This window comes from Sycon ciliatum, chromosome 3, assembly GCF_964019385.1.
Source record: "Sycon ciliatum chromosome 3, ocSycCili1.1, whole genome shotgun sequence".
NCBI lineage: Eukaryota > Metazoa > Porifera > Calcarea > Leucosolenida > Sycettidae > Sycon > Sycon ciliatum.
The window spans coordinates 9620266-9645175 of NC_088645.1; the positions used below are offsets into that span (position 1 = coordinate 9620266).

At 45.2% G+C, this 24910-nt stretch overlaps 3 protein-coding genes across 3 annotated transcripts in view; 2 read left to right on the forward strand and 1 right to left on the reverse strand.

The window, feature by feature from the left end:
* LOC135811387 (DNA-directed RNA polymerase I subunit RPA12-like) overlaps positions 1-1118 on the reverse strand; it is a 3766-nt gene extending 2648 nt beyond the window's left edge. Inside the window, exon 1 of the mRNA XM_065324618.1 lies at positions 896-1118. Within this exon, the coding sequence (XP_065180690.1) occupies positions 896-1025 (130 nt within the window). The 5' untranslated portion in view covers positions 1026-1118. The remainder of the gene's footprint in view (positions 1-895) is intronic.
* A 7844-nt stretch (positions 1119-8962) lies between these two features.
* On the forward strand, positions 8963-17833 carry LOC135811388 (uncharacterized). The gene is made up of 6 exons (XM_065324620.1): positions 8963-9213; positions 11246-11490; positions 12137-12200; positions 15343-15395; positions 15516-15734; positions 16855-17833. Exons 1-6 carry the CDS (start codon positions 9105-9107, stop codon positions 17293-17295), a joined length of 1131 nt encoding a protein of 376 aa, XP_065180692.1. The 5' UTR covers positions 8963-9104; the 3' UTR covers positions 17296-17833.
* Positions 17834-20022: 2189 nt separating this feature from the next.
* On the forward strand, positions 20023-24696 carry LOC135811389 (uncharacterized). Its single transcript, XM_065324621.1, has 5 exons — positions 20023-20202; positions 20633-20830; positions 20944-21081; positions 22437-22556; positions 24083-24696. The coding sequence occupies exons 1-5, from the start codon at positions 20070-20072 to the stop codon at positions 24679-24681; spliced, it is 1188 nt and encodes a 395-aa protein (XP_065180693.1). The 5' UTR covers positions 20023-20069; the 3' UTR covers positions 24682-24696.
* Positions 24697-24910: the final 214 nt, after the last annotated feature.

Consider the following 24910-nt stretch of genomic DNA (forward strand, 5'->3'; position numbering starts at 1 on the left):
TCACACGAACCATGTTTCGTATGGAGATTTTGCGTCATCGGGTGCAGAAAGATTTTTCGCGTACAAATTTGGTACGAGAAACATGGATTTTCCACGGGAAGATTTGATTTCGGTACAAATTTTCAAAATAAAAAGGCATAGCGCGGGAATGTGACGTGTTTGCGATCGTAACCTAGGCAATGACGGCAAACACATAAGTTCCGTACTCCGGAACATTTCACTGCTCGAAAACGAAGTATAAAAAATCCGTAGCGCCTCTACAGATTTTGGCACGAAAAATCGTACTCCGGAACCTCCCTATTACGTCTCTTGGATTTGGTGAGGGGGGGGGGGCAAAAATGTTCGAAATCATTTTTTTAGTACTCAGATGGTGAGCCAAGGAAGAAAATTGTAACATGGAAATTGTGGGCACTTGTCAGTTTTGTGCTAGATTGTGCACGTCTGACTGTTCAAAATCTGGTTTAGTTGGTGGACTCGATCGCATACCTTGTGCCCACAATTATTACTATTAATTTTTTGACTAGTTATTATTTTCATGTTACAGATCTTTTTTTTACTTGAGAATAAAGAAAAAAACAATTTCAGCATATTAGTAAATTTCAACGATCCAGGACACGAAGAGAGCAACAGTTTGACAGTGCCACACGCATGCTCTTGCTTCCTTTGGATCTCTAGGATGAGCAAACGCTCTTTTAGGGAAACGTGGACAAAAGGCAACAAAACGAGTTCACAAGCAGCACTCGCCAGATCGCTCCGTTAATCGGTCCCACATGGCTTGACAAAGCCACTAAAAAAACCCGGTTCAGGCAGATCCGCTAGTGCAAATAATAGACTCTGGCCTCGTATGAAGAGGTCATCAGAAACGAGCACACAAAAGCTTCCACAAGAAACTTACTTTTCGCCTGCATGCTATGGGCACAAAGACGACAAGTGACAAGCTTGCCCTGTATGGGCTCAGGCAGCAGCGATCCGCATTCAGAGCAAAAACCTACATCACAGCCAAACAGGGCACCTCCATACGCCATGATCTCTGCTGTCTCTATAGTAAAACAATCAAAAAGTGGCCAGAGATGTTTTCGAAAGCTGAAGTGAGCTCCAATCCTGTGATAGCTTTTGTTGTTTTCTTTGCAGAAAATAATGTTCTGTATTTGTGCAACGCAAAAAAAATATTTGCAGCCTCCTTTGCAGGCGTGACGTAGGGATGACAACCCGCCATGTCATGGTTTGTTTGATGACGTCACGGAAATGTGTCACCTTCGCTCGCCAGCTAGCTAGCGCGCCGCGATGCCGCGGTTGCCGATTGTTTTTTCTTTCTTTCTTTTTTCTTCTTCTTTTTTTTTGTGTATGGGTGATCGTGATGGATGGGCTTGATGGAGTCAGATCAGACTCAGGCCTACTACTACGTACTACTACTAGCAAGAGTCCATGGGTTATTGGTTATGGACTCTTGCTACTAGGGATAGGCCATAGCATAGGGGCAAGAGTTCCTAACCCCGGGGTTAGGAACTCTTGATAGGGGCTATTATTATTATTATGTGCTGAGTCTGCTGACCATGCACAACACTTTGAACTGGTCAAAAACACATGGGATAAAGCTGAAAGACACAAGGTACTCAATCTATGCACAGGAGTGTATAACGGTATACATGTACATATTATAACAAGGGACCGAGTGTACTGTAAGACATGTTATTATAACGAGTCGCACATTTAACGATTGTCCAAAATTCATAGGTTAACGAGAAGATATGTTAACAATCTTGCAGTATTCTGCCATATACACACACAGCATATATGAAGCAGTACGGCCTCAATGGATCTATTATAACGAAGAAATGTCATCCGTTAAAACGTTAGATTTGCTTCCTCGTTATATATACATGTACATGTCTTACAGTATATCGAGAAATATCGACCAGTACAAAAAACCGAGGCGAAGCCGAGGTTTTTATAACTGGTCGATATTTCTCGATATACACGAGGTCCCTTGTTATAATATATTTATACCTCTCCATGCGCAAGCTCAAGAGCAAAAGGAGTGAATATAGCTTTCTTTCCCTAAAAGGAGTTTTTTTATTTTTTATTTTAACTGAATACCGCAGTACCATCAGATGCTGCACAGCGGGGGCGGTGGCATATTGGATGGAAGTGGGGGCGGGGCAGAAGTAACTCCTCCGACCAAAGGTCTCGGAATCATCGTTACTCCTGTGCGCCGATACATAGGAGAAAAGAAACATGTGCATCCAAGAAGGGAGCACCGGCTTAAACGCGGCTTTGCAAACGATAATGGGGAGAATTTGAGATTGGGACAGGACAAAACAATAGTAAAAGCAGTGCACCGTAGGAAGATGGAGTGAACTGATAATCGGATTTTAAGGCTGAGCGAAGGGGATCAAAGAGGGGTAGAAGGGAGCTGGAGTGCGGTCAGTATAATTAGGCTGGTGTGTTGGCAGAGATCATAGCCTGTCTGTGGCCCACTCCCACTTGCTGCGCAGCAAGTGGTCATTGACGTTTTTCTTGAACGTGTGCATACCTCTGCGGGAAGGGGGAGACTGCAGAAGGGTAGGTGGGAGCTGATTCCACGTTCCGATGAGGGAGTGGGGAAATGAGCGGAGCGTGTTGTTTCGTGCCTGAGGAGGAAGAATACTGGTGAGTTGCGATGGATGATGTGTTGCAGATCTGGTTGTCTCACGAGTAGACATGCGGCATTGCGGTGCGGCTGCTGATGGTGGCAGAATGGCTTTCACCATTTCCGGACCCTCCACAAAGTGCATATAGCTTTGGAGAAAGAAACCTATACACTCCTTTTGTCAGTGGTTTTTTGTATGGTTTTCCTCAGTGGTGTATATACCTCCTTAGTGGTGTATATACATGTACCTCCTTAGTGGTGTATATACATGTACCTCCTTAGTGGTGTATATTGAACAGTGTATATGGAAATTAATAATACGAAGTAGTGGTTGCGACTTCGGCGATGATTTGTAAGAAAGGGTTTGCTCCCCACACTGGAGCTCGCGCTATTCCGCCGACTTTACTTGACACTTGACTGACTCACGACTGCTATCCAGAGCACACGAGAAGTCCATCGAACCTTCGACTCGGCAAACCTGCAAGAAAGCACCACTCCCAACCTTTCTTGCAGGTTTGCCGAGTCGAAGGTTCGATGGACTTCTCGTGTGCTCTGGATGGCAGTCGTGAGTCAGTCAAGTGTCAAGTAAAGTCGGCGGAATAGCGCGAGCTCCAGTGTGGGGAGCAAACCCTTTCTTACAAATCATCGCCGAAGTCGCAACCACTACTTCGTATTATTATTATTCTCCTTTATACACTTCTTTCGAAGGCGATAAGCCAGACCCACCGGGAAATATTTCCATGGGTGGGACAGCAAAAAGAAAGTGAAAAAAATAAAAAATAAAAAATAAAACAAAAAGGACAAGAAATAGTTGAAGGAAGAGGAAGAAAGGAAAGAAACTCAATCCAAACTCCAACATCAAAACAATAAAAAAGAATTTGCAGCGACAGGCAAAGTACATCAACCAATGAAGAGAGTAACAAAGGAAATATCAGTCTTTATCAGTCGTTATTCAAGTCTCTTAGCTATTGAACATGCAAACGCAGCAGAGGTGCATCTACATGGATAGTTCTTAGTATTTTAATCGAACCTTGGATAGCCTCCTGTTGCACAATAGCCAGGTCTCCTCCCTGCACAGTCCGAAGGCATTGAGGAGTCTCCCCCACCAAGCCTCCCAGGGCACCGACAACCACAGGGACCACGTCAACCTGGGCGAAGGACCAAATCCTTAAAATCTCCCGCTTCAAATCATAATATTTCGAGCGCTTTTCAGCCATTTTCTTATTGATGTTGTTCTCACCAGGAACGCTGATGTCTATAATGTAGGCGATGCGCTCCTTGTCATCAACAAGGAGCAGATCGGGCCTGTTTGCTGATAGTTTCAGGTCAGTTGGAACCGAATACTCCCAATAGAGGCGATACCGATCACTCTTGACCAATGCCTTGAGCTGGTGGTCGAATCGTGAAGCACCAGTAGGTAGATCTCGTGCTTTACACATTTCGAAGTGCACATACTTTACTATCCGGTTATGTCGTTCAATGTAACTGGTCCGAGCAAGAACTGGGCAGGCACTGACGATGTGGTCAATTGTTTCTAAGCTGCCCTTGCAAAGCCTGCAATTGGCATCAGTTCGAGCAATTGTCTTCATTATGGCGTATTGGTAATTTTTCGTTTTGAGGGATTGGTCTTGTGCTGCCATAATCATGCCTTCAGTTGAAGGTTTCAGTGTCCTTGATTTCAACCACATGAAGGTAAGCTCCTTATCTAGGCGATTCTCCTCCAATCGGCTCCAATATCTCCCATGCAGCGGCATAGTGGAAAGTGTTTTGGATTTTCGCTCAGCGCACGCTTGTTTAATGGTATGCTTATTGGGTAAAGCTGGTCCAGCTGCTGGCAGATCCAAACTCGACAGGAACTTAGCGGCCTTTGCAGTTATTGAGTGGCTTTTTGTTGTAGGTTTTTGTTGATGATACTGATAAAGCAGCCTTATTCTGTCTATTGGGCTGGTACTCATGTAGCGGGCCAGGCCACACATGCTCCGGCCGTGCATATCCTCACAAGAGACCAAGCCCCGGCCTCCATCTCCCCTCTTCATGTAGAGCCTGTTGACTGAGGCTTTGGGGTGGTGAAATCCAGACGCAGTCAAGGCTGATCTTGTCGCTCGATCTGTGGTCTTGATTTCAGCCTCGGTCCAATTTACGATTCCATAACTACATGTATAATTATGTCATAACCGGCAGAGCATACGTATTGATGGCCTTGATCATGTTTCGCGCATTCAATCCACTGTTAAGAAGCAAATACAATCTCTTTTTGTATTCTGCAGTGAGTTGCGTCTTGAGCTGCGGGTGAGGTATCATGGCTGCTTGCACTACTCCAAGGTACTTGTATGTTTCATTGAGTCGTAGCGACTCTGCAATGGTCTCATCGCCAACCTGGATAGAGCATCCTTCCACTTCCTTTAGTAGTGACCCTGCATCTCCCCTGGTCGCATGTGTGCATTGTCGTTCTCCAGTTCTGCATGCTACGAGCAATAGTTGTGACCAAAGACGGGTCGTCAAAGCATGTAGAATCCATTCATGCGACACACTATCAAACTTATTATTATTATTATTATTATTATTAACGAAGTAGCGGTGAGGCATCCTGCAGCTTCATAACTCGAAGAGAATTGGTGAGCACACATGCTCATTCCCTGGGCACTGCAAATTCACAACTCATTTCATTTCACATAATCATTTTCAACGTTTCGGCAAATTGCCATCATCAGGATACAATATGAAGTGGAAGTCTGCCAAGGAGCAGTTATATACACTAATTTGGTGTTCTTAGGCGTTGATAATATTTCTATGACTACATATGTTACCTCAGTGCTAGAAATATGACATGTCTAAAACTAGTGAAAGATCACAAGTTTTCACTGACTCATATGCTGGGTGTTGGTAATAAGTTAGCACAGCGCAGATGTCACCAGATAACTTGAGAAATGTCTGAACAGGTTTCTCGCAAGCAATTCACGAATGTGACCATGTCAGTGGTTTCCAGTAAATACTGTCACCTAGATAGACAGTGTGGTGTGATTGTTTTAGAGTAATGACCATCCAGCACTGGTGTTGATCTCTGGGCCTTCGTTTCTGATCTCCACTGCCTCTCGCAATTTGCGGCTTGCCCGGAAAAATACATCGGAGAGACGGGTCGCACACTGGAGACAAGACTGGAGGAACACAACGGTGAAGCTCGTAGGCGCACTGTAGATAAGCCATGGGGTGACCACATGCGAGCTAAGCATGCAGGGATCAACCTAGGTGTCGGGGACAGCATCTTCTCGGCAGTGTCTGTGGTTGCAAGAGCCAGTGACAGGGCAAGCCGCAAATTGCGAGAGGCAGTGGAGATCAGAAACGAAGGCCCAGAGATCAACACCAGTGCTGGATGGTCATTACTCTAAAACAATCACACCACACTGTCTATCTAGGTGACAGTATTTACTGGAAACCACTGACATGGTCACATTCGTGAATTGCTTGCGAGAAACCTGTTCAGACATTTCTCAAGTTATCTGGTGACATCTGCGCTGTGCTAACTTATTACCAACACCCAGCATATGAGTCAGTGAAAACTTGTGATCTTTCACTAGTTTTAGACATGTCATATTTCTAGCACTGAGGTAACATATGTAGTCGTAGAAATATTATCAACACCTAAGAACACCAAATTAGTGTATATAACTGCTCCTTGGCAGACTTCCACTTCATATTGTATCCTGATGATGGCAATTTGCCGAAACGTTGAAAATGATTATGTGAAATGAAATGAGTTGTGAATTTGCAGTGCCCAGGGAATGAGCATGTGTGCTCACCAATTCTCTTCGAATTATTATTATTATTATTATTATTATTATTAACTGGTTTTGAGGGAAAGAGACAAACGGGAAAAGTCTGAAGAAAAAATTGACCGTCACCACCAGGACTCGAACCAGGGACCCTCGCTTGTAGCCAGCGATGCTCTAACCACTGAGCTATGGTGTAGTCGTCATCCAAGCAGAGACCGTTCAACGTTTTCTTCAGACTTCGTAACTCACACTTCCTGTGAATCCACACAGGCGGGTGGGACGCAGCCCTCACTGTAACCCACACACTTCACGTACAAACTAGCACGCGGGGAGCCCCAAGTCATAAAATATTAACTGGTTTTGAGGGAAAGAGACAAACGGGAAAAGTCTGAAGAAAAAATTGACCGTCACCACCAGGACTCGAACCAGGGACCCTCGCTTGTAGCCAGCGATGCTCTAACCACTGAGCTATGGTGTAGTCGTCATCCAAGCAGAGACCGTTCAACGTTTTCTTCAGACTTCGTAACTCACACTTCCTGTGAATCCACACGGGCGGGTGGGACGCAGCCCTCACTGTAACCCACACACTTCACGTACAAACTAGCACGCGGGGAGCCCCAATTCATAAAATATTAACTGGTTTTGAGGGAAAGATATTATTATTATTATTATTCTCGTATCCGTCCCGAATGGGACTCACGAAGGCAGAATTAACTGTGAGCATGTGTGTGTGAGAGTGGGAGAACGAAATGAAAAAGAAAAGAAGAGTCTTGTAATAAAGGTCAAATTTAAGAAGAGCAGTGCTAGACTAAATGGCTGAGCAGATGTTACTCCATTGTTTTCTGTCGCGGGCATAGGTGCCGAGATCACGAAGGCAGCTGGGCTTAAAAATGCAGATAGGTGTGAGGCGGACGTCTCGCTGGAGACTTGTGGTGAGGCAACAGCGGGGTGCACCTATTCGAAAGGGCTGACTGGTAGCATATGTACAGAAAGCAGTGAGAGCAACATTTGCAGGGATGTCACTTGGCTGGCGTAATATATATGTCCTAATAGCTTCCACCTGTCCCGGGTGTATATGGAGTGAGGTATAATGATACATGTACCGGTATAATGGGTATGCCATACACACGCGCAGCAGCCATTGGTTGTACCCAGATAACAGCATTATACAGGCGAAGCTTGCAATACTTACCTGTCCGATGCAGGATTTGATCGAGAAAAGGTGAAACAAAAGACTGTAGCCCCAAGTGCTACCATCTGCTTGACACAACCACGCAGCCACGGGGAAATTTCATACAGGTCCATTTGTGGTCGTGTGCCAATATGGTGCAGCTTATGGGACAGTAATCCGTTGTGAAACCGTTCCTTACATGACTTCTGGACTTGTTGCCTATGCAACTGTGTGTTGCTCCAGTCACCGCTGAACTTAGACCCCATCCACTGACGTGAGCTATGACCAGGACAACCCGTGAGCACAACAGCAATCATGGCGGAACTATATCAGATCTAGGTGGCTTATGACACACTTTTACTCCACACATGATGTACAGTGTGCATGCGTATGTATAGAGTCTATAGAAGGCATATGCGGATAATACCGGCAGAAAAATTGGCACTGAGAATTCGGTACTTTTTCTGGTACTACACTGTACTGTCTGTACATAATGTACGTCGTGTCAACTTCATGCATGTGCGAATTATGTTTGCTAATCCTTCTCATAACGCGAATTCCGTCACTGAGTTCGACTTTCCTTGGAGAGCGAACGCGAACTCGAATTCCGTCTTGCTTATCCTCCGCAATAACATGCACGGACGAAAGGATACAGTAATTGTCACACGGATTAACTTGAACAGTTCTCGCAACAGGACTCACCAGCGACATCATGACAGGGAGAGCACAGATTCACTGTCCGTGTATAAGTCGCGGCATAGCCCTCCCAAACCTTCACGCCACCATGGCCACCATGGCCGACATCTGACACCCAACACAGCTCTGGGCCAAAGTGTCAGACAAGTGCCGAGCGAACAAGACGCTTTGTAAACCTCAAATTCCCCCTGCAAGGCACAGTTCACTCTCACGTTATGTGACAGACTAAAACATGCACATAGACGGAGACACGTAGGGTGTTGCTCCAATTGGCAGAGGTGTATGGACAGCAACGCCCATGAAAACTGCCCAGATGCAAAGGTCGGATCCGAACAGGGTGCTGGCCGCTCCTTTCCTGTTGGCAAGGTGGTGATCACGGTCGGATCCACCTGGCTGCCCAATGCATGTATCGGATGACATATAATCGTCATGTGTATGACTGTACATGCACGCAAACCCCGCTTGCATTCTACAGTAATGCACTCTGCGCCGCTAGGACCTAGATCTCACCGGATGATACTGGACTGCACGACCGTCAAGCAAGTCATGCACCACGCGTGGACAAAACATGGTGTCATGACCGTGAGAACCGTTCTAGACATGTGAATATGGCTAGGCTATAGTGACATTCGTCTCGGTGTTGTAGGGCCGAGTTGCTGGCCAATAAAGGTATAAAAGCCGATCGGATGTATCAGCCATTACAGTTGGAGAGAGTCGCAGGAATCTACAAAGCGCCCGAAGAAGTGGACACGATCTCCAGGTCACAGACCGTACGTCGTCGCGGGAAGTGCCCAGTCATCTGTGTGCTGGTTCATTCTTTTCTATCATTCTCTTGGTCATGGATTCTGGCAGGGCCGGCGGCTTACCGCTGGTTTTCTTGGCTGCCTATGCTGTCCTGCTAACACCATGGCTTGTCACTGGTGCTGAGAAAGTCTCAGCAAGAACAGGTGAGATGCGTTGCGTCACCCGGTACATTGTACATGTATACCATAGTATCCACTTCTAAAATAGGAATCTTCTTGAGCTCAGGATGGGCGATTTTTACTGAACCTTAAAATGCATTATTCTTGTGCTTGATCGCATAGATATACAATCATGTGCAACATTTTAAAATGTAGGTGGCTAGCTTCTAGTTTTCCGCCCTGCTTCCGTATACTAGCTGGTTACCTCGTAAAAAAAGATAAGAAAAGAAAGCTGTAACACGTTAGTACCCTGCATCTAGCGTCCTTCCGACCAGAATTGTTATGGGCAATGCACAAAATGTAGAGCTACGTAGAGCTTGATTGTGCCAGTGCTGTGTGACAATCGCATTGTATCATAGTGTATCAGGTAACTGCGAATGGTGTGAGAATTGAACATATAATTATTATAGTGTTACCGTAGGATGTATCCAGGTTGCTGAGAGGGCTGAACAGCCCGGAGGAAGAGCGTGTTACACCTGATGGTGCCTGATAATCGCATAGCATGAAACGCAGAGTTGCAACAACCTAGCCTTGAGCCTTGTTGTTCGTTGTACTGAATATTATTAATAATTTAATATAATTATTATTTGCAGCGAAGACTCAAGACACTTTGTGAATATAATTATTGATGTATTCAGTGACCTGAATACACATGGAAACAAGGAAAACGGTGGGACACAAGCTATGCGTGCTTGCGTACTTGTCTTTCTGGTGCTACCTTGTGCACGTCTCACTGTTTAAAACCTGATTAAATTTTAGTTGGTGGACTCTATCTTTTGTAACGCATAACTTGTGGCCGACCGTTTTCCGTGTTTCCATTAATTTTCAATATTTTTCTTGGCTCCCTATCTGAATATACATGGTGTAAGATTGTCCAATGGTGCTTACATGCATAAATAGACCACTTCCATGGCTCTAATATTCACACTTGACGCAAATTAATGTGATGATAAACTATTATGTAGAAAGGAAAAGGACATAAGGATACGAGTTAAGAGTAACTCTCCATCACTGTAACTGGATACTATAATTATACAGTCAGAAAGTGCAATAACTAGGCACACAACTGACAAGAGTACTGAGACATTCGACGTCCTGACACCTAGCTTCAACACATCTCCGTAGCGCTAACCGACAGCCTTCCAACTTGGAAGGTTCAAGGTTATGGAAAGAACCTTGAACCTTCCAAGTTGGAAGGCTGTCGGTTAGCGCTACGGAGATGTGTTGAAGCTAGGTGTCAAGACGTCGAATGTCTCAGTACTCTTGTCAGTTGTGTGCCTAGTTATTGAACTTTCTGACTGTATATAGTATCCAGTTACAGTGATGGAGAGTTACTCTTAACTCGTATCCTTATGTTCTTTTCCTTTCTACATTTATTTATGGCTCAACATCCGAGTTTCATAAACTATTATGATTAACTATAATAATTATAGTTTCGAAAGAAAAGGTACTGACGTATCGACGCAATCCACACAGTCAAGTAAGCCAATTTGGTAACCGAACGTTTTCGTTCCCTTCTCATCATGGGTAAATACAGGGAATAATGGAAAAATGTCCAAAATACAGCAATTTAATTTTTTCCACAAGTGCATGTATATCGTGAGGTTCTCGATCTATGCTTTTGCTGTACATGTAGCTGTATAAGTTGCTGTATTTGACATTTTTCCATTATTCCCTGTACTTACCCATGATGAGAAGGGAACGAAAACGTTCGGTTACAAAATTGGCTTACTTGACTGTGTGAATTGCGTCGGTGCAGACACCTTTTCTTTCGAAATTGGATACGCCTTCAATTTTTTTTCCTTTTAGTAATTATAGTTTATCATCATTTCAATTATTATAGCGCTAATGTTAGGTACTGGCGTTATAGGTGCTGAGGACGGAACCACACACTCCTATAAAAGAACATGACAATGCCATCGTACTGTAGTACAATCATGTAGCTTCTTCTTTTGAACAACAGTGTAGTCTAAGCCGGGATTTTGTTCTCGTTATCACGTTTGCTTTGTGGTTGAAGATTTCGAGTCTACTAAACTGAAGAGTATCGACGCCGCGCTGCATGCAATCAGTGCTCGCCTTCAAGTCGTGGAAAGCCAATCCGAGCAGTCAGCCATCCGTGCATCTCAAGCGATAGTCGATCTTGCACGGCTCATGGAGCAGAGTCTCAGTAGCAAGCTGGACGAGCAGGAGCAACGTCTGCAGAGTAGTATCCAGCAGGAGATATACCAGGTCCAAAGGCAGCTGCACAAATTGGAATCTCAGGTACGAACGTTGAAGCCACAAACCCAAGATATTATCTTGGGTAATCATGTCCATCGCAAGATGACTTGTATTATCTAACTTACTGAATGTAATATGCCCATCACTACTGGTGTCTATTTTTGGCGGGCTTTTTGTAACCTGTAGTGTAGGGTGCCCCATGTGCGGCTGACAGACCCAACACTGTGCAGTGTACACAGAACAACGGTACCACCAGGTCTTCTTTGCTTGTATTCGGAACGTGGTGCAAAAACCGCGCACAATCACACTCATGATCTTTGCTGTCTGACGAGTGAAATTCAAAGGAACAGCAAAGAAAGAACTGGTCGTGTGTTGTACAAAAGCCCCATGCTTCTCCAAAGACATGCTAAGCAAATCTACCCTGCTTCAGTATGGATCATCTCAAGCTCCCAGCACATTCTCATAACGTTTTCAAAATGTTGGGCTGGACCTTTCAGCATAGTGTTTTCATACCACAAGCATTGTCATTTACATATACATGTTACATGTAGGTGTAGGTGTAGGTGTGACTACTGGTAACGGTTTTGCGCGGTCTGTATGTGTGAATGTGTGTACATGTGCGTGTATGTATGTGCGTGTGTGTGTATGTGCGTGTGTATTCATGTACGTGTCTGTTATACGTGCGTAGCTATCATCCTACCCTAGATCTTGCAAGGACATTCTGGAAGGTGCCTCGTATCCACCACCTTCAGGTAAGTTCGTTTGCAACTGTACTTTTCACGTTGTTTGCCCTGATCTCACGTACAGCACTATAATATTACTGTCTTGTAACATGAAACCTATAGGGGACTTGAACTAAATGCTCTACATTCCCGTCGTCTCACTAGCATAGCTCTCTGATTTTTATACTCGCCGGATCGTCAGTCCCTCAGTGACATCATTTTGCTGTACAGTACGGATCGGCTATAGCGTTGGTTTTTGATTTTCGTGAAAATATCACTATAGGCGATATATTACTATAGGCGATATGCATACTTAGGTATGCCTGACAAATGCGTGTATGGTGTCATTCGAATCAGTGCAGCGAGCAGAAGCGTGCTGTGCATGTGACTGTGCAATACGCGCCGGGCAGAGCTACTTCCTGCGGAAGCAAAAACTGCGTGACTTTTTGACATGAGTTTTCAAGGAATGTGTTCTTTTGGAAGAGAAACACTTCAACACATTCAATCGACATATCAACAATATCTACCGGATCGATTAGTGGGAGTAGAGTCTCAGTCTGGGTCGCCCTCGCTCGACTCATCACCGCTGAAACCGTTCCAAGTGGCAGGTCGATCGACGCGTGATGTCGTATGTCACGGAGAAGCTTCTCCGCGTCCCTGATCGTCTTTGCTGTTACCTGAATGCCTTCTCCAACATCTCGGCGGAGACCACGGTAGCGCTTCAGCGCTGGTACTCATTACTGCCTCCAATCTCGCTCGAGGATGCCCCGAAACAACAAGCACAGCCAACGCCAAACATTTCGAATTTTCTCCGAGGGATATCATAGTCGTACCAGCGCTTCCTGGCTGCCGCGATCAGATCTCGCCATGTACGATGTATACTTTTTTAGGATCATCACTATAGCCGATGAAAAATGTATGCAGTAAGATCATTTTGACACAGAAATCGTATCATTATAGCCGATATATTACTATAGCCGATTATTACTATAGCCGATCCGATATGTATAGAAAGGGGTGGTTTACGAAAATGAATTTGAGAATACGATCACTATAAGAGGTATATTACTATAGCCGACAACCCTATAGCCGATCCGCACTGTACTGCCATCACCTACGCATTGTGCACGTACTTGTACATGTACATTCATGTGTATATTCACGGCATGATCTGCGAGCACAATCCAGAGTGCTGGGACCAACAAAAGAGACCTTTAGTAGAGTTAGACTAGGCTGGAGAGCCAAGGTGAAAAGAAGAAAAGAAAAGGACCAAAGAGCTACAAGTTACGCTGTAATACCCACTAGCACCATCGGTTACTTTACAATCAGCTCCAGCGATAACGTTGCACGACACTAACCAACGGTACTGGCGTTCTACACCTAACTGGCAATCAGCTCTAGTACAGCACGCCTTGAATGCGCAATCCAACAGCCTTCCAACTTGGAAGGTTCTAAGTTATAGAATACAGTTGGTTGTAGAACGTGCGTACCTCAAGCAGGAGCTGGTAGTGAAGTTACTGATGGTGTTAGTGGATATTATAGCGTAACTTTTATCTCCTTGATCCTCTTTTCTTGCGTAGGGTTCGAATCATTTGTTTCATTTCATCATGGCTCTTGTTGTTCGTGCGCCATTTCCTATTTTCATTGGCAAAGATGGTAAGAGTCATGAAGTTGGTTGCTCCAGCGAGGAGCACACGCTTCTTGCCGAACTTGACACTTGACTGACTCACGACTGCCAGCCGGAGCAACCAACTTCATGACTATAACCGCCGAAGTCGCAACTTCTAAGTTCGTAAAGATGGTGAGATTGGGATAGCAACGTTGGAGATCATAGAGAATTCGTGTGTTGGTCAAGGCTCGAGTCAAGTTGTCAGGAAGAACGCAAGCTCTCACCTAGCGACCAATGCACAAAATAGAATGATGAATCTTGTTTAAAAGTGCATGCGCCCTTGGTTCACTGTACATGACGTATGGGTGCAGCCTGAACAAGAGTCTTCGACTGCATCACATGATGATTCCTGACGAACTGTCACTGCCTCACATACTTGCCAGCACCTGGCAAACAGTTTCCTTGACAGCGATGAGGTTTTTCCTTGATTTCAACCATTTTTCCTTGATCAGCTCAGCATTCGGAAAATTAATAGTACTGCATGTACGACAAAAAAGCACTTGTTAAACCGCTAACGCAAGAGTTCTTGCTCGCTATAGTTTCGTTGTGGGCACAGCACTTTTACAAAGCTTCTATGCTCGCGAGCGTTGAAAAACTGAAAATCAACAAAAAAAGGGGCTGAGGAACATTTTGCGAAATCCGGTAGATGTTATAACCGTTCCAGTATGCCGGGTCGAAAGCGAGTTTTCCTTGATTTTCCCAGAAATTCCGGCAGCGTTGGCAAGTATGGCCTCCATGAGAGTGCAGCAGATCAGCACTCCAGAGCTTTCACACACACACACACACACACACACACACACACACACACACACACACACACACACACACACACACACACACACACACACACACACACACACACACACACACACACACACACACACACACACACACACACACACACACACACACACACACACACACACACACACACACACACACACACACACACACACACACACACACACACACACACACACACACACACACACACACACACACACACACACACACACACACACACACACACACACACACACACACACACACACACACACACACACACACACACACACACACACACACACACACACACACACACACACACACACACACACACACACACACACACACACACACACACACCTTGAACCTTGAACGTGCCCATTGCCGATTGCAATGATAGCAAAGGGGCTATCTGCTAGCTTTGCAGTACGGAGCGCGCGCGCACGCACACACACACACGCACGCACGCGCGCACACACACACACACACACACACACACACACACGCATACAACTGAGGTCCACAGTGGAATCTTGTCTCTACGCCTAGTTTCTTGTTCTACAAGCACACAATCATCAAGGGTACAGTTTCAGACCTAACTTTTAAAATGGTTTAAAGTCATATTCATGTACTCTTGGTTTTGATATGCCAACATTATTATGTTGATAGTATATATTCCTTTCCCTTGCTTCCATTCATATGCATTATGATCTGCAGGGTTGTATGACATCATTCCTGAAGGAGGAGCTTCACCCACTGACGTCATCAAGGTAGGTGATAACTGTACGAGAGAGAAAGAAAGACGGAAATAGATAAATGAGGGAGAGAGGAGAGTTACATGTATGTGAGCGATAACTTCGTATCACTATTTGCTGTTCCTTCTCTTCCAGGTCCACTGTGACATGGAACGCAGTGGTGGTGGCTGGACCAGGATCGCCTACATCAACCCTTCGCAGCAGGGCCAGTGCCCAGGCAACATGAGGTATCAAAACCATCGCACCAACCTGTGCACCAGACAAGCCAACAGCAGTGGATCGTGCAACGGCGCGTCTTTCCAGTCACCAATCGGCGAGTACAGTGAAGTGATGGGATTTGTGACCGGATATCGGGTAAGCGAAATTGAACGACCCAACAGTGAACTAAACACATGTAAAGTGATTACTGAGCGTTGTACTGAAGCTCTTAGTCAATCAGCAAAAGTCAGGAGTTAGATGAGTTAAGTAAAAAGAAAGGAAATACAAAACCGATCCCTATAGCAACGTGATCGATGTGGGTATTGAATCCTTGTACAATTGTCATATTATGATAAGTTCCGGACTGAAACAATAAGAGGACCTCTCTGTTTTTTATGTTCCGGATTAGTCTAAATGCTTCTTTCAGCTAAATGTAGATTGAAAATAAGTTTGGGTCGAATGACCACAGCTCAAAATGCGCTGCCCTATGTATTGATTTTTTTTTTATTGATTTTTATTTCACGGATCCTCCATGTATTGCTTGCACAGCCACTGTTGTACTGTTGTTTTGCTTTTGTGTCGTTGCCCCTCTTTCCGTGGGTGTGTGCATTGCATTAAAAAACGAAAAACATTGAACAAACGTTTCGGAGCAGCAGCTTTTAAAATACCGAAAATAAAGAGGACTAATTACGCTGTAAGCACTTGCTATTAGTCGCCATGCATGGGGAAAATGTGACACGATGATTCTACGGCACAGCTAGAAGGAGAAAGAAGCGAGGTAAGGGATCAGTTCTGAACAAACGCTTTGCTTCTTTCTCGTACTGTGCCGTATACTCATCGGTTCACATTAAATTTCTTCTCATGCATGGCGACAAATAGGAAGTTGTTACAGCGAGATTAGTCGTCCTTGTTGCTGCATTTAAAATAAAACAATATTTGACAATATCAACTTTCAACACGGGAATACTACTAGTGGAAAAGCTCTCATGCCCATGCAATGTTTTGAAGGATATACTGAAAAGTGCGTTGTGCTGGTGTCTGGCTTCCTGTCACCTGGCTTTGGCTACCACCATTCAATGGCTTGTCCTCCTCAAACCGCACCCCAACTCTCTCTCTCTCTTTCTTTCTCTCTCTCAGCTATCTTTCATCTGTCTTCTCTTACTCTTTTTTTCTTTGTCAGCTTTCCTGGTGGTTTTTACATGCTTTTCAAGTAAATAAAAATACATGTAGCAATGTGTTGTCATTCACGGAGTTTTGTTTTTCCTCACACTCACAGGACCATTCGACTAACGCGTTCTTCGCCCGTTTGCCTTTGGAGACGTTCTACGTAGATGGCGTATCCATCACGCAGGGCACACCAATGGAACACATATGGACGTACGCTGTCAGCGACACAGGCGCAACCCCACTCTATTCGTGTCCGTGTAGTCGCGTGCCCGGCCGGCAGTCTCCGGCCTTCGTCGGCTCGCACTATTACTGCACGGACTACGGCCGTGCCTGGCAACGCTGGACATTCTCCGATGATCATCACCTGTGGAGCAACACTGCAAGATCAGTGGTCGGTGGTAGCTGCACCGACAGCACACTACCAATGCCCTGGTTCCATAGGCAACTGACCGGGAATACTACCGCACCCGTTCAAGTCCGTATCTGCGCAGACTCGGGTACCAGCGATGAGAACGTGGGAATTGACGAAGCGGCCATATTTGTCCGGTAAACTCGGCCGATCGACCCGCCACTAAGTTTCTCTCTTTCATTCACCACACTTCATTTCTGAGTTTTAGCTCTACTTCGAAGTACATATACCGTACCATCGCTCATGTTCCATTTGTTCCTCTCAACTCTTTGCTTCTGAGCTCATTTGCGTTTCTCAATCCTACACTGTCGCCTGCCGTCACTTCGTGTGCGTTTCCAAACTGTGCATAAGATCCATGGCCATTACCAGTAGCGCAGTGTTTTCCTTTCCACTTCTCTCCAATGCCATTTGCATTCAAAAATGTGTTGTTTTCAAAAGGTACAACTGAACAAATGCTGGAACACGCGTCAGTTCTAGAAGCACAGCGCCCAGAAAATGTGAATGCACCGCACTTGGACAATCTCCCCGCTGTGTAAGGCACGATGTTTCTAAAATACACTTCATTGGTTTCTGCTACCAGCCACCATTGTCTATACATGTGCTGCTTCCAATCTAATTCACTGTTGTCACTGCACTGGTTGTTCTCAAACCATGAAACTCTGGTTAACAATACCCTACATTCCTTTGTGTGCCTCTTGTGTTACTTCAAAGTACAGCACTTCACAGTGAATAAGTATTACTCGTACGTGTAAACTCTACAGTACATGCAGCATATCTGCGTTGATTGGTACCACCATCACCGGCAGGTTTGTACTGGTGACAAGCATCTTGGGCTTCTTCAAAAATAATCACTGATGATCTTTACAAGCAGAAACTTAGTGAGTTGTTCAGGGATAGACCCAAGAGCGAGAGGTGACTATGACGTCAGATTTGGCCTACAACGAAGTACATGTACCAGTACCATAGTTATGTGTGCTAGATTTGTGTTGTGAGGAAATAATAATTACGTGACCAGTCGAATAGTACGTGCTGGACGTACGGGGTTTAGGTAGCTTATCACAATTCGGGGTAGATACTAGATACATATGAAGGTATCAGCGCTAGCTGCCGTGTGGCCCTAACAGCAAAATTTAATGTTCCTCAGGACAAATATGCTTGTGGAATCTGCTAGACTTGTATTAGTAGCCAATTGCCCTCCCAGACCCTTGTTCAGGTATGGGCTCGACTCCTTTAAGGAGACATTACATGATAACATCCTTGTTGTGGGAACGTTGTTGAGCTCTTCAAAACATGTTTTTTGATTGGTGCAGCACCATCAACCCAGATTTTTGCCACAGTTCCTCAAACTGATCGTGTCATTCCTTGAGGAATTTGAACTGGACCTCTAGCTATCATCGTACTGGCTGTCGACATCACAGACTACAGAGCAATTCTCGGCTGGTATCATCACAATTGACTGGTCGGCTTCATTCCAATCAGCAATTCAGCTCGTTTCCCTCTCAGACATCACACCACCAACCAACCTTGTTGATTGCAGCCACCCTTGCTGATGTGCCCCACATCTACCCACTGCAACCACCATTGCTGATGTGCCCCACATCTACCCACTGCAACTACCCTTGTTGATGGGCCCCACATCTACCCACCATCAACCACTGACGACAACCAGTCCAAGTCATGTACATGTATGCACATAATTATGACTGGCCACGATTGTGAACGAGACTTCCTGAACAAATCAAGACCTCCTTCAAGGCTGTGTTACTTGAGCGTTCTGGTGACTAGGGCTGGCCACCTGTGAATACGAACTCATCTAAGAACCAGTTTTGAAATGGCACGTTTTTTTCAGGGCTAGTACGCGAACCAGTATGGCGTGTGTAGATCTTGGCACTATCAGCATACCCAACACAATGATCAGTGTAGTCTCGTTGCAGTCCGTCCCAGCCTTAGGCCGCAGTCAGGAGCGATAATATTACTGGTATGGGTGATGACACATTCACGAACTTCCACATCACGGGCCAGTGCCCCAGTTGCTATTAACGTTTATAAGTGTCTTCGATACAAAAGCGACTTAGTTTTCTACCTACTTGCTCAGAACCTCTTTGCCTGCTTTGAACCTTCTTAGGCTGCAACCACACTACGTACAAAATCAAGTACGCGTTTGCGTTCAGCTTTTAGATAACGCAAAGTCGCATCCACACTGCCATTTCATGCGCAAGGAATCCTTGCGTTTTGTCTACATTTCTGGGTCCCAGAAAAATCGCGCTGTGAAAATGTATGTACATGTACATGACTGTACTACCTGTAGTACCAAAGGTAGTACTCAGTAGTTTGAAAAAGAGTCGCGAGCGCCTTGACATACACGTTCACATGGTTCAAGGCCTCAGTCATCTCCTTCTCTCGGATGCATCGATGGTCCGCTCCAGGCTGTGATCTGGCCCTGCTTCGTCTTCTGGTACGCTGCCCCAAGCTGCATGAGCTTCTCAGTTGGAGATTATCAGCGAAATACAATGTACATTGTAGTTGCGCGGCATCTCGAACTAACAACAGCAGGCAACAGGACTGTCCGGAAATTATACTGAAAGCAAAGCCCTGGCAGATGAAATCTCAAATACAACAAACTGACAAGGAAGCCGTCTACTACCGATACAGTGCAAGCCTCAACAAGAATTCTAAGAAACATCTAACCGGCCGTGTGAAGAACCGAGCGAAACGCAAGGAAAAGGCGAAAAGTTGCTTTCTACAGGGGTACCCGGTTTGCTGAAACGAAACGCAGTACGTTTTGCGTTTCGCACGCGTTTCCTTGACGACATAAGCAGAAAAGTTGCGTTTACGCAGTTTTGTACCTAGTGTGGTTGCAGCCTAAGGCGTAGAACAATTCAGTGACAGAAACGTCCACAAATCGTGCGTGGAAGATGAGAGTAAGTGTCCATCGGATTATGGTGGGGATGGCTACCATTGTGGTGATGGCAATGTCTGGGAGCGCGGGACAGACTCCTGGGACGCCTGACTTGAATGAAAATACACCATCCGATCTAACTGCTAATGGTGAGTCTTACAGCTCGGGGTGAGAATAACAAGGATGCAGTTTACAGGGTTATGGGTCGTTACACGCCCGATCGGTTGAGAGACTAACCTCCTCTCCCCTGACTCACTTGTGAGGTCTGCATTCGCCACTAAGGTTAACAGGCATAGTGGTGGCCTGCGGATGCGAAGGCTAGTTTGTGTGTTTCTGAACATTCAAGCGATGCCGACGCGGATCCCGCAAATATTATTATTAAGTCTTACAGCGGAATACCTATCCTCCCTTCTCTACACGATTAGGGTCAGCATATACAAAATACTATCCAGATGCATTGTTACCGACATTATTGTGCTCAGTTGGGGGTAAACCTAGAGCAGGAAGTGTAGTTTCGAACTGTAAATGATCGATACTGGCAGATTCTAATCCGTCCTCTGTTGATCCTGTGTATCTCAGATACGGCCACCTGCATGACGCAATGGTTGCGTCATTCATTCCCTGATGAAGCTGATGAGTCACGAACGCGATACGAGCGTCTACTGAGGGAATTTTCTCCACCTGTTGATCAGCTGACACTGTCTAAAGCTAGTCCGCTGCTGCTGGCTCTTGTATTCGGCGGAGCGGGAATGTCGTCCAAATTTTCCAGATGCTCAGGTACAAGGTACACGTCTCAGAGTGTTTTCTAATATTTTATCCGATTCCCCAGGCTGTAGACTCTTCGAATTTTGAAGCAAGAAGATTCTCTAAAACCGTTATTGTTTATGCAGATGGTCAGTGTCAGCATCCGTCTTCATGCCAACATGGCGGAACATGTGTGTACGCTAGTGTTGATGGTAACACTCCTCAGCTGAAGCAGTACAAGTGTCAATGTAGACCTGGATATGCCGGGCGACAGTGTGAAAAGGGTAAGCCTAAATGTGTGGTAGCGTTCTAACAAAATCACTCATTTTGTTTTGGGGTAAACGAGGTCACACCATTATAGAGGACTGGCACGAATTCAAATGCTACTGTTGTGCCCAGCAAGCACCCCGTCCAAAGTACACTGAAAGCAGTATGCATCCGTATGCATTTGCAATACAATAATAATTATGCCGTGACTCCATGCAAGGACAAGATGCTGGAAGTGACTGTCTCTGTTTCACTGTCTGTTGGTACACTGGCAGCATACTGTACATGAAATGTACTGTACATGTAGCTGAAGCGTGCCGAATGCAAGGACCACATGTGCATGCCTCATAATACGGAGGATTAGCAAGACGAAATTCGCGTTCGCGTTCGCTCTCCAAGGAAAGTCGAACTCAGTGACGAAATTCGCGTGATGAGAAGGATTAGAAAACAGAATTCGCACATGCATGACGTTGACACGACGTACATTGTGTACAGACAGTACAGCGTGGTAAATGTATGACTGCCCTGACACGAATCCGCGATTCGTGTTCCGACTACTTTTCCAAACGAAAAATGCGAAAGTTCGCAATCCAGTTCGCGAACTGAAAAATGTTTGCGAACGCGAACGCGAATTTCGTCTTGCTAATCCTCCGTAGTATTATGCACTTGCAGGTGTAGTGTATTGAACTGCCAGCCGAACCTTAAAACTCCGAGGAAGCAAAAAAGCTATGGACTCCAAAGGGTTAAATAGTACTCAAGAAGACGTGATGATTTCATAGACGAAAGTTTGACTCGAGTTCACTCGAGTACTCAAACGGCTTGCTATCGAGCACAGTATAGGGAATGCACAAGGTGAACGATCTTTCTGAACAATCTCTCTCCTTTGTTGTCTTGCTCCATGCTCCATTCACTCTTGCACTCTCTCTGACTCCTATTTCACTAATTCCCCCCCCCCACACACACACACACATTCTCTTTGAGATGCCCACGTGCACACACACACACACACACACACACACATACACACACACGCACACACACACACACACACACACACACACACAAACACACACACACAAACTCACGTACGCGCACCCGCACACCATGTACCATGCACGCACGCACGCACACACGCACACACCCACACACACACACTCTCTCTCACTCTTATCCTACTTCTCTGGTGTTACCACAATTGTGTGTGCATATGGCTGTACTGGTTATATATTATGTGTGTGCTCGCTCGTTCCTCTTTTCTTTTGTTCATTTGGCTTATGCGAAGGCTAGCCAAGCGTGTTAGGTGATGTTAACAAGGAACAAGCAATAATAGTAATAATAATTATGGCTGTACTAAATTCTGTCTTTCTTACAGTCGTATCAGCCTGCATCACACGGCGGCCATGCAAGCACGGAGCACGTTGCGAGCGGATCGGATCACACCGCTTTGTATGCCATTGCCCACCATTCTACTATGGAAAACAATGCCAGCATAGTAAGAATCGCACAATTAATTATTTCTCGGATTCAATGATTAATATTGCGTGCTATCTGGAGGGGAATGCTGGCAAGAAAGAAAATCACATGTCTTTGCGCTCAATCCGCCTAGCACACCACAGAAGAATGCAGAGTAGCATAGCCAGTGGCTGGCAATGGCGAAAAAATGATTACTGGCATGAAAAAGAAACTCAAACAAATTTTGACACATTATTATTATACACTAGTGGAGGGATTCTAACAATAATAATCATTATTAATTAGTGATAGACTATCTCTGACCATAAGCTAGGGTCCCTGGTTTGATTCCTGATGGTGACAGTCAGTTATTTCATTCAGGCTTTCCCCTTCAGCTGTTGTGATGTACTACAGAAATACTGCACAGCGGTATGGTCTACACTGAAAGACAACCTGCGAATGTAGTAGCACAGTATGTGATAGTCATGTGATGGATTGTGCACCCCCTCCACCACACACTTACACGCTCTCAAATAGACCAATGTTCATACACCATCTGAGTTATTCATACACAATGGCACGTATTCACTGAAGGCGTACGTGACTAGCGCTGCGGGGAAACAAGTAGGTTTTCTCATTTGCGTACATAGTAAATTCGCACTTTATTACTCTTGACTTGTTGAGCCGTCTCGAACGTTGCATTCCGCAAATTCCACTTCGTTGGGTCACTACTATTGTATACCTTGAAGACCAGTACTAGTCTATATCGAAAGAAACTCACAAGTTCCAGCGATTAGAGAAACTTCTTTTCCACGCATTTGTATACAGTTGTATGCGGAATCGAACAAGTGTCCCCACAGCGTGGCTCACGTGCGCCCATACCATGTATGCAGCGTGGGCGTCCGCCATTTTAGATGAAGACGTGCCATTCTTACACATAGTCATTAGCGCACAGGACATAAGAACATTCTCATGCACAAACGTTAATGCAAACCAACACACAGCTGACATTAATAAAACAAAACATTAATATGAAATGGTTTGCTCCCCACACCGGAGCTCGCGCTATTCCGCCGACTTTACTTGACACTTGACTGACTCACGACTGCCATCCAGAGCACACGAGAAGTCCATCGAACCTTCGACTCGGCAAACCTGCAAGAAAGCACCACTCCCTGCTCAATACACAGTGTTTCGGGGAATTCACCCCTCATCAGTTGAGCTTGAGTAGGCTGAGGAAGATTGTGCCTGAAGAGCACCACTTATATAGTGCTCTCCAGGCACAAACATCACCAGGGATACAAACTTACAGAGACGCTCCGTTTCAAGCGCGACAAACACCTCGTGAACACCAGATAGCAGCGTGAGTCAGTGTCGCTCCTGGACGGTGAGACAGACGTCGAGGACCCTCGGTCCTGGACTGGATGGCAGTCGTGAGTCAGTCAAGTGTCAAGTAAAGTCGGCGGAATAGCGCGAGCTCCGGTGTGGGGAGCAAACCATTTCTTACAAATCATCGCCGAAGTCGCAACCACTAAAACATTAATATGTATCTTTTATTGCTTGCAGGATTTGGAATAGAGGAACTCGGAAACATGACATCATCATTGGCCAAGATAAGTCATCGGCTACGCGCTGTTGAGACGAAATCAGCACAGGCTTCGCAGAGAAATGCCAACACCATAACCAGCTTCCTGCAGCGTCTCGAAGCTCACCTTAATAAATTTCAGTCCGAGCAACAGGCTGCACAAGGCGATCTGAACAAAACACTTACAACTCATGTGCAAAAGCTTTCCGATCTAACAGCCAAGGACCGCACCTTGGAAGCAATGTTCACGTCCAAACTCGGTCAACAAGAAACAAAGATAACAGGTCTAGCTACAGGGCAGCTAACGATGCAGAGTCAGCTAAACCAAAGAATGGACAATGGCCTTGCCTCTCAACGACAGCAACAAACTGCACTGATGAACAGTCGTCATTCTCAACTGGAAAGTCGAATGGATCAAAATATGAATACCCGGCTTGAACAACTCAAAACTGAACTAAATCAAAGAATGGATGACAAAGACTCGCACCTACAGGCGCAGGTAGTTCTGAGCCTTATTTCCAAAATTATGTATGACTGGACTGCAGAGTTGCTATGTTGCAGCACTGGGATGATCTCATAATCTAACAGTGCTACTTCAAAGTACAAATCTCACGTCATTCATCAGGTAATATTTATAAGGACTAGCACTTTTCCAATCCCTCTACTAGTGAATACTAAGAGAGTACGTTAACAAAAATAAGGTTTACACCCGATGAAGAGGCAATCGTTTCCAGTCTTCAGATATTGGCCATTGTTGTAACACTATTTTAAATTGGTGAGTAGACGGGCATTCGAAATCCTTAGCATTT

Excerpts from the sequence above, each read along its gene's own strand:
- LOC135811389 (XM_065324621.1), top strand. The coding sequence starts at position 20,070 with ATGAGAGTAAGTGTCCATCGGATTATGGTGGGGATGGCTACCATTGTG. Across the intron at positions 20,831-20,943 it reads CAAATTTTCCAGATGCTCAG|ATGGTCAGTGTCAGCATCCG; the intron begins GTACAAGGTACA and ends TTGTTTATGCAG. Across the intron at positions 21,082-22,436 it reads CGGGCGACAGTGTGAAAAGG|TCGTATCAGCCTGCATCACA; the intron begins GTAAGCCTAAAT and ends TCTTTCTTACAG.
- LOC135811388 (XM_065324620.1), top strand. The coding sequence starts at position 9,105 with ATGGATTCTGGCAGGGCCGGCGGCTTACCGCTGGTTTTCTTGGCTGCC. Across the intron at positions 12,201-15,342 it reads CTCGTATCCACCACCTTCAG|GGTTGTATGACATCATTCCT; the intron begins GTAAGTTCGTTT and ends TATGATCTGCAG. Across the intron at positions 15,735-16,854 it reads GATTTGTGACCGGATATCGG|GACCATTCGACTAACGCGTT; the intron begins GTAAGCGAAATT and ends TCACACTCACAG.